Source organism: Gadus morhua, chromosome 11, assembly GCF_902167405.1.
Source record: "Gadus morhua chromosome 11, gadMor3.0, whole genome shotgun sequence".
In the NCBI taxonomy this organism is placed as follows: domain Eukaryota; kingdom Metazoa; phylum Chordata; class Actinopteri; order Gadiformes; family Gadidae; genus Gadus; species Gadus morhua.
Window position 1 is genome coordinate 5,199,521 of NC_044058.1, and position 13,103 is coordinate 5,212,623.

The window sequence follows — 13,103 nt, forward strand, 5'->3', positions numbered from 1 at the left end:
CTTTACCCCTATAATGGACAGGCAGCAAAAAGACAGACTGGCCAAGTATCGTGGAGCACTGTACTCTGACTGTAAGGTCTGACAGTTACTAGGATGGTTTTCAACATATTCCTTTTGGAATATACAGCGATGTATTATATGGGATTTGAAAACAGATCCATTTTCCAATCCATATTTTGGTACACTCAAACATAACAGAAACCACTATCTTTACTCAAATGTAAGGGTTGGGGTTAGTTACCAATGAATATGTAGTAGTGGTAGTATCCCCCACATCTTAATCCTGGTACACCTTGTCAGGGTCACAGAGAGTGGGGTGGGGGGACAGCCGTTCATGATGCAGGGATGCCTGCCAAATGAGATGTGGATCCCCTGCAAGCCTCTGCGTGTGTATGTGTGTGTGTTCGAGCTAGTCTGTGTGTCCTTGTCAGGTGGAGGAAACGGGTGTACATGGAGGGAACGCTCACAAACAATGACCTAAATTCCATTCACTATTTATTAGTGATTAGTTTTTAAAGCCACTACCGTTAACGCTATTTAGCAACAAATGTATTCTGTAATTCTGAGGTTCCCCTGATTCATTAGCCAAATGTGTATTGTTCTATGATCATTAGTACTCTCCCATGCCTATTAGTAAAACAAATTGTCTTTGTTTTGTTTTGTTTTGGCTCATTGCTTATCCCAATCAATTTTATCTTTTGGATTTCAAGAAATGAATCTAATCAATCATTAATATAAATGTAATTTGATGAACTCTTTATGAATTGAGTTTGGCAGCAGTGGCTCCGGCTGATCCCCAAATGGACGTACAAAAAGACAGCCATTGTTTTATCACATTAATAATTGTCAGCATTTTATGTGTTCCTATATATCTGTTCTAAGAATGTTAATATTTAGTTTGTGTAAAAACAAACTTAAACAAACAAGTGTGTGTGTGTGTGTGTGTGTGTGTGTGTGTGTGTGTGTGTGTGTGTGTGTGTGTGTGTGTGTGTGTGTGTGTGTGTGTGTGTGTGTGTGTGTGTGTGTGAGAGAGAGAATACATGCATGTGCGTGTACATGAATATGTGTATGGCAGTAGAATATAAACAGACAGTAAGACTTCCTGTCAGAAGAGGAGACCGAGGGGGATGAGGGGAGATTTGAGAGAGAGAGAGAGAGATAGAAATAGAAAGAGAAGAGGAGAAGACAAAAAGACGACTTCTAACAGAAGTTTACACAGAGGAAAATCTGATTTAACGCAATAAGTCACTAAGAGAAGTATGACCAAGTCTGTAGCCTGGCCATCAATGTGGCTGACGGAGATGGATGGGACAACAGGAAAACATCATAACTAATTTATTCTGGAGAAAGTTTATTTTAGAGCCAGCAAGAGTTTTGTGAAGAACCTCAATGGAATGAGACCGTTTGGAGTTCCAATTGTTAAACCTAAATGTTATGGCAATGGCTGAAGAACAATAGATCGTGCCTACATAGGATTGGCCGTCCGTGCCATAGGGAGAAAGTATGGCTGCGGCTGAGTCCGTCAGATAGCGGTTCATGATAACGACCCGGTGGACACCATTCTTTTGGTTTAATTGGCCTACTTTTCTCTGAGTAAGTAGGACATTAACTTACTCATTCTCACTGCCTAAACTAGTAGACAAATGTAATATATGTATAGAACATGTGTATATATATTCTGCTATAAAGTTATAATATCTATATATATAGTTGTTATATATATATATTCCCAATTATATACATAATATTACCCGAGAGAAGGGAAAGGGTTTTAAAATACTTGCTTTCAATGGGCGGTATTTCCTCCCCTCTCTGCTGTTCCTACCCAGACTCCGAGCCCCTGGGAGTAGCACGGCGCAGCAGCAGTTTATTTGGACAGTGTTATTTGTGCTCTTCCTCAAACCCTAATTTCAGAGTCGCTTCACAGCAACTGTATGTCTTTGCTGTCTGATGGTTAAGGAAAAAGATCAGAGATACAGTCTAGTGGGGGGTAATGGCAATGTGAAGTGGTTTGTGTTATTTTTGTTAAATATAATGTTTCTATAGCCAAAGCTAGAATCTACTTCCTATCTCAGCCTGTGTCATGTAGACTTAATACAAACAGTTAGTCACTTCTTTGATCTTCTCCACACCATGCCCAAGGACATGACAGGCTTGATCATGTGTAGTGTGAGCTTAAGGAACCCTTCTCCCCACAGTTGTTTAATACATTTCCTACAATCATTTACATCTATAGGTTTGTTTTGTGTTAAGCATTCATGTTGCATATTAAGGTTGCTGTTAGCTAAAATCACCATGGTTAAGTGATCTAAACTTTTGCTTTGATTCAGATTGTTTACAGTATAGCAATTGTGTTGATGTCTGTTGTCACTGCTTGGTATCAGAATAACACTAATATGTGGTGTCTCTCAACATCAGTATATCAACCCTTTTAATTGAAAGGCACTAAAGTGTCCGTAACTCACTGAGACTTGCAGTCAACCGTTTCTAAGAAAAGCACTGAAATATGCCCCTCACCCCCCTGACCTATACAAGGGCAGACAAAACCCATACTTTCATTTTTTTGAATGGGTGGGTTTGCAGCCCTTCCAGCTGCGTGGACAGAGGCTAGAATACTAAATGTAGATGAATCACATTAGTTATGTCCCACCCTCCGCTGAGCATGTTATTCGCATTAGTCTTAATAGACTATGTACTAACAGCTGGGATGCTATTTTGCTCTGAGAGATTATTTCCTACACATAGAACCATGCAGGATGTTTTTTTTCGTTAAGGCTGGGACCCAGATGAGGGAATCCTAGGGCAGATGATTGTCTTTATTCTGAATAACAGGGTGGTAAATTCATCAATTAGGAGTTCAATAGATAATGAACTCCAGTCAGTGTTCATCTCAACAGCAGTTCAGCTTGATTTTTAAATCATGCTATACACAGATTGCTATGGGTAATCATAGAGTACATGTTGGATCAATTTATCTGTTTCACTGTTTTCAGCACACTAGGGTCCAAAAACATAGCAAGGAACATTGGAAATCTAAATCTCTCTATTTGTATCCCCCTTTTCCCTCCCCCTTCCCTCTCACTATCTTCCCCTTCTCTATCTCTCTCTTCTCTCCCACTGCTCTCTCCCCCTTAAATCTATCTCCATCTTCTTCTATGTCCATCTTAATTCACGCCACTGATATATTTACAGTCACTGATGCCCTCTGCTGTCTAACATTCATACAGTCGGCTCAAAGTTGAGCATTGATGGTTCTAGTTTACATGTTCCCCGGGATAATCACAACCACATGACGTTTGAAGAACAAAAGCAAGGGCTTGCCAGCCAGCATAGCGCCACGATGTAGACAGAGCTATATTCACAAATACAAAGCACTTGCTCTGTAGTCATGAACATTCCTGGATTACTTTCCATGCTGAAATAGTTATGGAAGAATCCAATTTAAGTAACACTTTTAAACCAAAACATACATTGTTGTCTAAATACAACTGTAAAAATGAACATATTTGTTTTGTCAATGATTAGATAAATATATAAAGAGAAAAGATTGACCACTTGGCTTTGTCAACCTGAAGCCTGCCAAGATCAACAAAGAATCTGAGGACCGGCTCTCAGGAAGTGCAGATGGCTGTGTGTGTGTGTGTGTGTGTGTGTGTGTGTGTGTGTGTGTGTGTGTGTGTGTGCGCGTGCGTGCGTGCGTGCGTGCGTGCGTGCGTGCGTGCGTGCGTGCGTGCGTGTGTGAAAGAGAAATAGACATTAGTATTAGGCAGAGAGTATGCCCTTTCTCATGAACCAAAACCATGCCTTAATATTACTTCTAAATGTTGGAAGTCATTATTTAGTTTAGACTTTGCTGTCCTTCTGTGGCTTATATTTAGAATGCAGTTCTAAGTTTATTTAGGAATCATTAAACATAAATTAAGAAGAAGATGTAGAATTGTCTTCATATGCCAAGTGAGTGCATTACAAAGTTTGTAAGCCCATAGATAAGTGCCTCAAATTATTTTTAGCATTTGCTGTCAATGCTTGGACTTAAGTGGGCTTACTGGATTAACCGACGTCTAGATAATGAACACCTCACATTTTAAACTGCCAGATATGCTTTGACAAAGTTAAAAAATACTATGATGTAATACATCATGTTAATTATAATTACATATTACTTCCGTTCAAACAAAGAAGCTCATTGTGGTTTTCAAGAGGCCTTTCTAAAGTTACTAATGTTTGATTTTTGTTTTGCAGAAACATATACATTTAATATCAATCATCATCATGAAGTCCAACTCCTCCGATGGATGGGCTTTCAACAATAATACATTAGCTGTGATCAATGGTTCAGGCAATGGGAGCGTGGTGGAGCCCTATCTTCAGAGACTGGCCCACCTGGACGAGGGACTCTACCACGACTTCTACAGCCTCTGGATCACTCTCATGGTCATCAACTCCCTCATATTCCTTGTAGGTACATCCTTTTTCTTTCTGTATTTCTATTGAACAGCCAACATTACCCTCACATACACGTGTTGTGGTGTGCCTGGAGTCGTAAAAAGCAGATATTCTCTATCTATAGCCCCCTAGTGATAACACAATTTAACAACTGCCATCTTGGCATCTTGTTTAAACTATCCCGACTGTCAAATGTTTTTTTAATTACTTTGCAGAATATCCTCCATTCATCGAAATGTATTTATTTAGATTATGAGTTTTTCTTCCCCTCTAAGATCCATTCTTCTTTTTTGTAGGTAAGATGTAAGTGTTGTAAGGAGAGAAAATGGAAAGGATTTAGAAATTTACCAACACAGAAAACCTCCCCTCCCGCCCTGCTCCTTCCCTATGTTTCTCTGCCAGTGTTTCATTCACGCACCTGAGATTGACAGAAAATATTTGTTTCCTGAACCGACCAGCGAAGAGATGCCGTGATTGGGCAGAGTCGGGAACAGTCTGTATTCTAAATTTGTGGCAGGTCAACACAAAATATATATTGTGGCACGTCAACACAAAATATATAGCAATTCACTGATTCATGGATGGCTATGGCCTATTCTGAAAATGTACACTCAAATACCTACAGCGCTTTAAAGTCATTCCTATCCTTATTCTTTCTAATGTTTTTCCCTGGTCACTTCCGTGTGCAGGTAGGCATGGTGCTAAACACAATGGCGCTCTACGTCTTTTGTTTGCGCACAAAGCCCAAGACCACCTCTGTGATCTACACCATCAACCTGGCAGTCACGGACCTGCTGGTGAACCTCTCCCTGCCCACCCGCATCCTGCTGTACTACAGCGGGGGGACCTGCCTCCTCTGCTCCTACCTGCACATCTTCTCCTACTTTGTCAACATGTACTGCAGCATCCTGTTCTTGACCTGCATATGTGTCGACCGGTATATCTCCATTGTGCAGGTCAGTTATTTGGACTACTACTGGGTTCTACTTCTTCTTCTTTGTTACAGTTGCTCAATTATCCCAAGATCTTATGAATACAGGAGGCAATATGCAGCTGTCTTCTGACACGTATAAAAGTGACCTACTGGTTGAGGATTCTGAAAGCAGTCCATTCTGTGAAACACACAAAAAAGATGGTTGTTTTTGGTTGATCCTGTAGGTCGAGGCGTCCCGCCGGTGGCGTAACGCTAACGTGGCCAAGTGTGTGTGTGTTTCCGTGTGGCTGTTTGCCATCGTGGTCACCTACTCCTTCCTCTCCACCGCCTTCCAGCACCCGGGCTGCTGCGTCTCCAAGCTTCTCTTCCTCACCATCACAGAGTTCTTTCTGCCCCTCGTCATCATTGTGGTCTTCACCTTACGCATCATGTGGGCCTTGGTGGACCATCGACTCATGCAGCAGAGCAGGTGAGGTTCAGAGGACTCTTTGCTCATCTTCAGGCTCATAGCTTCTGGGAGTGTTTGTGGCAAACAGTTCTATTTGTGATAGAACCAACATGGGGTGAAAACTCTGAATGTGGTTAGCATTTATTACTCATGTTTGCGTAATTTCAATTTCTTTAAAGGGACACTGTAATATTTTAAGTCATTTATTACCTCTAATCAACGTATTCATTCATAAATAAGTCCTCATTGGTGTAAAATTATCTCTGCCAAAAATCTAATTTATCCTCCTGAGCGAAGAATAATTAATATGTAGTTACATAGGACGGGTAAGTGTCCCTAACATGGAGGCTTCCATTGTTAGGGTGTTGGGTGCAGGCAGGCAGGTAGGACCCAGATGAAGATGGGTAGGGAAAACGGCACTTTATTTACGCCAAAAGGCTAAAAGGCAAGGAGCAAGGAGCAAGGGAACACAGGTAACCACAGAGAACACGCAGGACCAACAAACCACAATGACAGCACCAGGAACAAAGGAAAGACAAGGGTTTAAGTAACAAACACGACACGCAACGAGGAACAGCTGAGACACATTAGGGGAGGGAGCAGTAATCAACACAGGGGAAACACAGGGAAACACACCAAAACGCAACCCTTCAGGAGGCCGGCGGCAAGGACGATGAGGGCTCAGTCCCTCAGGAGGCCTGCAGCGGCAAAGAAACCCCTCTGAAGACCGGCAGCGGCGAAGGCGGAGCCCTTCAGGAGGCCGGCGAAGGCGAGGTGGAGGGCGGGTCCCCAGAGGAGGAAGGCGAGGTAGAGGGCGGGTCCCCTCTGGAGGAAGGCCAGGTAGAGGGCGGGTCCCCTCTGGAGGAAGGCCAGGTAGAGGGCGGGTCCCCTCTGGAGGAAGGCCAGGTAGAGGGCGGACCCCCTCTGGAAGGCGGGACCCCTCAGGAAGGCAAGGTAGAGGGTGTGTCCCCTCTGGAGAAGAGGGCGTGCCCCTTCCAAAAGGTTTGGATGGCGGGACCCCTCTGGAAGGCCTTGAAGAGGGACCCCCCTCGGGAAGGAGTGGAGGGAGGACCCCCACAGGCAGGAGCGGAGGGCGTGCCTCCCCTGGACGGTCTGGAGGGCGGGCCCCCTCCGGCAGGAGCAGAGGCCGGTCCTCCTCTGGAAGGAGGAGGGGGCAGGCCCCCTCGGGATGGAGCAGAGGGCGGACCCCCTCTGGAAGGAGCAGGGGGCGTGCCTTCCCTGGACGGTCTGGAGGGCGGGCCCCCTCCGGCAGGAGCAGAGGGCGGACCTCCTCAGGCAGGAGCGCAGGGCGGACCTCCTCAGACAGGCGAAGAGGCCGGTCCCCCTCTGGAAGGCGAGGAGTGGGCTCAGGAACCGGACAGGGCTCGGGGACCGGAGTCAGTTCGGGAGCTGGAGTGCCACGAGGAACCGGGTGGTACCCCAAACTCACCACCCCCACTCTGATTGTCCGTAAGGGAGGAGGCTGGTAGCTGGGGGGCAGAGGATGGTAGCTGGGGACCGGGGGCAGAGGCTGGTAGCTGGGGACCGGGGGCAGAGGCTGAGAGTAGGAGCGTGGAGGCATAGGCCGGTCACCAAAGTCCGGTGGCAGTGGCATATAGCTCTCCGGCCAAAAGGTTGTTGGGTTGAGCAGCTCGACTGCCCACTGGGTAAGGCGTCCTCCAACTCGGGCCTTGACGCAACAGCCCTGCACGTACGCCCCAACACAGCCTTCTGCTCCTTTCTGCTGGGAATGTTCTCCCAGCCATCCATAGCTATGATTATCGACACTAACAAATCCTCCAACTCACGGAAAAATAGAGCGTCCGCTGGGTCCAATCTAGGTGCTGTCATTCTGTTAGGGTGTTGGGTGCAGGCAGGCAGGTAGGACCCAGATGCAGACGGGTAGAGAAAACTGCACTTTATTTCCGCCAAAAGGCTAAGGCAAGGAGCAAGGGAACACAGATAACCACAGAGAACACGCAGGACCAACAAACCACAATGACAGCACCAGGAACAAAGGAAAGACAAGGGCTTAAATAACAAACACAAGGCACGCAACGAGGAACAGCTGAGACACATTAGGGGAGGGAGCAGTAATCAACACAGGAGGGAAACACAGGGAAACACACCAAAACACGACACAGACCATGACATCACTGTTCTTCCGGTCTAAGAACTGTCGAGAGGAACAAAAAGCACTACGTGGTACGGGAAATGCAAGCTCGTTTTCACTCTGAGCCAGCGTGAATAATTCACTATCTTGCTCGAGGAGTAATTACTCATACATCATTAGCTTACACTAATGATTCAATGCAGTTTGAATTTTTTTTGAAATAACGAACCTCATCATTACTCGAATGACTCGAAGAGGTAGTATTGGATGTCATGACACAGCTTCTTGGCACATACTGCCCAGCGTAGTTTTTGAACAAGCGAGCACTATTAGTTTGAATGCAATATACAATTGTACCGCTAGATGGGAGTAATTTTTACACAGTGTCCCTTTAAGGATGTATTTCCTTTAACAGTTTTTACGTAAGCAGTGCAAAATGGTTAACTATCATATGGTTAGCAGAAATGCACAGTGTTTGTTGACCTTTCAAATCTAACGGTGAACTTGTTTTTCCCAGGGAGAGGAGAAGGCGAGCTGTCCAGCTGCTGACGACAGTGCTCATCATCTTCACTGTGTGTTTCACGCCCTTCCACATCCGGCAGGTGAGAGAGTAATAGGTGCTAAACATAGTGGTTAAGAATATGTCACAGCGTCCCAGGTGTTCTCACCTTGGTACTGTGTAGATCAATCTGTGGTGCATGGCGTGATAACCGTCATGCTGAGAAATGTATGCACTAACAGAATTTTAAGATGCCTTGGATAAAAAGCTTCCCCCTACACTGTGAGTAGAAGTAGAAATGGTTAATCTAAAACTGAAATACCGACAGTAGTAAGTCCGATGGGTGCAAGGAGATACATTACTTATAACTATAGGTGCTAGCCAGTTTTGTAGCATTTGTACTGTAGATGCCCTCTATACAGAATGGTGTTGATCAGATCATCAGGAATCATATTTACAATCCGCGTTTGGTTCTGTGCTGCAGGTGCTGCTGTACTTCTATCCAGAGATGCCCCACCATGTGATCGTGTACCATCTGACTGTGACTCTGAGCAGTCTGAATAGCTGTATGGATCCTGTGGTCTACTGCTTTGTCACTAACAATTTCCAGGTAACACAATACAAGTGATCTTTATCGGATTCATCCACCTTTCTTCCTTTATTTCATCATCTCATTTGTCATAATAGCTGTTATCTGTTTAGTTATACACTAAACAGTGTATAACTAAGCAATTTAAAGCCAAATCATCAATTCATTCATTCATAAATTCTTTAGTCACCTAACTGATCAAGGTGCGTCAATTTGAATTGGCCCTTAATTCACATTTACGGTCTTAACAGGGCCACATACAACACCCCCCTAACACTCAGCCCTCTAAAGGGCAAGGGAATACCCAAATCCAAGAGGGAGAACCGTGATAAGGAACACAGAGAAGGGCCCCAGCTAATGCAGGGAGTTAGGAGTGCAATGGGTGCAAGGCGGATACAGAGAGTATTTTTACAAAATATCTGCCTAGCAATGAGTTTAAGATGAATAATCCTGACTCATTTATTTATGTTCTTCCTCATTGTTTCCCCAGTCCACCATGAGGAGTCTTTGTCGCCGCACGGAGGCGGAGCCGAGCAGCAATGACATCATCAGCATGCACCACAGCTCCAAGGTCTCGGGTGTTATGGTCAATGCCGCCACTAACAACCCCATCGTGATGACCTCCATCATTGCCACCACCCCCCATTCCTCTCAGAGAATCTATAATGTGAGGATCAACCATAGCACAGTGTGATAGCCCTGTCATGTGACTCCGAAAGAGGAGAAGTGGGACTTATTGCATCACTAGGTTTTGTTTCTCTTCAAAAATGAAATGCAGAGACAAGTGTGACCGGGGTGACGCCAGGCTTGCATCTTCAACACAGGATCATGAGAAACAGTTGATCATATTACAACGACTAGCACATCTAGAACAGCACACATTTACACAAAGAAGCTTTAAAACTGCACTGTGTAGAACTGTAAGTGATCCAATGAGGGGATGTGTTTATCAGGATCAATGATCTGGCAAGTGCCAGTGCAAAGACACCATCCTCCTCACGGACAATGTAAGAGGAGAAAATATTGTCAATAGACGACTGATTTTCTGTCCTTGAACGTGTGACTTTTCGGTTTGACGTATGACCTTTGATAATGAGATATTCGCTCACTTCAGCGACTGCCCTTGAAGGCAGAGGAAAAGCTATGTCCATGTGGATCTCCGTACGGCAAAAAATGTACTAGAAGATACTTATTTTTTTTAATACAAGCACTGTGTCCGATTGTGTCCTCGATATGAATTTAGGCCGTCTCCCCAAACCATCTATGGAGAATTTGTTTTCATCCGGAGATACTTATCATGCAAATGTTCATAACTGTAGTTACGAACCGAAATATAAATCCTGCTTGTCAATATGTAATCTGTATAAAAAAAAATCGCATTGTGAATTAAAATCACTTTAATTATTGTCAAGGAAAAGAAATCAATTCATGTGCACATTTGTAAAATAAACATTGACTTCAGTGTTTGTCTAATTCTTTTTTTTGATGAGACATTATTTAACCCTCACATTTCAAATTCACTCAGCCCCATGGCGAGCCTGGCCCCCTAATTTTAGAAGTATAAGGGGAAATGTAGTTGGCCATCCAACAATGTAGGCTACCTCCGCTTCACATTTAAACTGTTACGTAAACCTTGATTAATAAAGTTACCTAGCCCATCTTGCTACTTTTTACTGAAGTGTAGGCCTAATGTAGTGAAGGATGACTAACCATCTATTGGCCTAGCTGAAAACATTGAAAATTAAATGTTGACCATCAAGAACTTTTTGTGCCAAGTAAATTTCCCTTTCATTTTCTCCATTGGCTTTTCATAAAATCGTTATATTAAGAGTTTTAAGCCTGGAAACTAGCCATTCATTCGTCAATGTAGTCGTATCCATGAAAAGTTTGTTCAGAGCAAAATAAAAATGGGAACATGGAATAAAAAGCAAAGGTATAAGACTGTGTACATCTTTTTTTGAACGACTGAAGGAAGTACCCATCCCGTATAGTGATGGGTCGACTCGTTCGCGCCCGAATCAGTTCGAATGAACGAATCTTTTAACACGAACGAACCGAACAGATTATTCTCTCTTGTTCGTCTCGTTCGTTCTCAGACTCGACTCCTCCCAGACCCATTAGTCGCTGACTCGCTGTTCGTTCACTGACTGTGAGTGTTGAAGAGGGAAGAGGCTTAGTGAGCGAGCGTACGATAATACTGTAATGACCTCACCGGTGACATAACGATGTCGAGTCATTAGTAATTGAAGGAACTTTTAAAGAACCAAAACCAGGTCACTGAAACCCGTAACCAACGGCAGAAATCCCACACCAAAACAAACCCCGGTTACCCCGGCAACCCCCAACACAGTCTCACTCACGTTCAGGCCCCCACCCTCCTGTTCTTCCAAGGCCCTCCCCCAGCTGACCTAATGATTCGCCCCCACACTGATTGACAAGAAGAACATTACAATACATGCACATAGAACAACTTGCATAACGGACAACGAAATACAATGCAACACATAACAAACAAACTATTTAACTTTCCCAGGGTCGCTACATTGCCTCTCCCCTTCAAAGTTCCTTGTCCTCGAGGGAACAAACAAAGTCCCGGAAGCGACCCGGCGCTCTCCTCTCCCTACGAGGCTGCGTTGGGGCCACGGGGGGCTGGGGAGAAGCGCCTGGGGGTGAGAGGGGCCCACGAGTGTCAGGCCCGGGGACGGGCAGGGGGAAAGGGAGGGGCGGGGCTGGGGGCCAAGTTGCTGACTGTGTTGATTAACAGGGAGGGGAGACAAGGATAGGGTTAGGTGGGGACCCAGGGCCAGAACACTGAGGTATGCGTGTCCGGGGCCCATTCGCACCGGTGCGGGGAGCTGCAGGGCTCGCTGGAGCAGGTTGAGGGGTGGCGGTGCCTCGATAAGGGGCCAACCGGTCTCTGTGGAGATCCACCCTCCTTCCCCGAGGTGGTAGCTGGACCCTGTACACCACCTCCCCTTTCCTCTCAAGGACCCTGCATGGCCCGATCCACTCACTATCGAGCTTTGGGCATCTACCCTTCTTTCTATGCAGGCTGTAGGTCCAGACCAGCTCCCCAGCCTCAAAGTGCCTGCCACGAGAACGCACATCATAGTTCCTTTTCTGCCTCACCCCTGCGCTCAGCAGCTGTCCCCTGGCGAAGGAGTGAGAGTCTCCTGGCATACTCTGGGCCGGGAGGAACAGGGAGAGAATCGGGCGGCCGGCCAAACGCCAGGTCAGCTGGGGTGCGAAGCTCCCTGCCCAACATCAGCAGAGCAGGCGTGCAGGACGTCGACTCCTGGACAGCTGACCTGTATGCCATGAGCACCAGAGGCAGATGATTGTCCCAGTCCCACTGATGCTCAGCCGAGACAATGGCCAGCTGCTGCTCCATACAGCGATGAAATCGCTCCACCAAGCCGTCACTCTGTGGGTGCAGGGGGGTAGTACGGGTCTTCTGCATACCAAAGCGTCCGCTATGGTCTCCGCCCCCTGGTCAGGCAGAGCGTACGCCTCCGGCCACTTGGTAAAATAGGCCATGGCCGTGAGGACATACTTGTTCCCCCTCTCTGTGCAGGGTAGCGGGCCCACCACATCCACCCCAACCCTCTCCATCGGGAACCCCACAGGGAACTGCTGTAACTGGGCATGGGACCTTTCAGTGGGGCCTTTGCGGGCTGTGCAGCCATCACAGCGGCGACAGAAGTCCTCGACGTCCCTCTTGTGCTGCCCCCAGTAGAAGCCAAGGCGCAGGGTCTTTGTCACCCCAAAGTGCCCTGAGCCCACGGCACCATGGACCGCTTGAAGCACTTCCCCACGCAGAGAGTGAGGCACCACCACCTGCCACCTCACCTCTCCGGTGGCGGGTTCCTTCCAGGCCCGCTGAAGCACGCCATCCCACAGTCGCAGGGCCTCGAACTTAGCCCACAGTCCCTTGGTGACCAGGGAGAGAACGGCCACTTCTTCCCATGGGGGCCGCCGCTGTTGGTCCAACCACTGGAGCACTGGTCGAAGGTCTGCGTCCTCCTCCTGCTGCCGTCTCCATCCTGCGATGTCGACCTCCCGGAGCTCACTGGC

At 46.4% G+C, this 13,103-nt stretch overlaps 1 protein-coding gene across 1 annotated transcript; it reads left to right on the forward strand.

The window, feature by feature from the left end:
* Positions 1-1,092: 1,092 nt before the first annotated feature.
* Positions 1,093-10,493, forward strand: LOC115553892 (G-protein coupled receptor 20). Its single transcript, XM_030370419.1, has 7 exons — positions 1,093-1,593; positions 4,243-4,458; positions 5,136-5,402; positions 5,605-5,849; positions 8,459-8,543; positions 8,925-9,050; positions 9,520-10,493. The coding sequence occupies exons 2-7, from the start codon at positions 4,273-4,275 to the stop codon at positions 9,721-9,723; spliced, it is 1,113 nt and encodes a 370-aa protein (XP_030226279.1). The 5' UTR covers positions 1,093-1,593; positions 4,243-4,272; the 3' UTR covers positions 9,724-10,493.
* Positions 10,494-13,103: the final 2,610 nt, after the last annotated feature.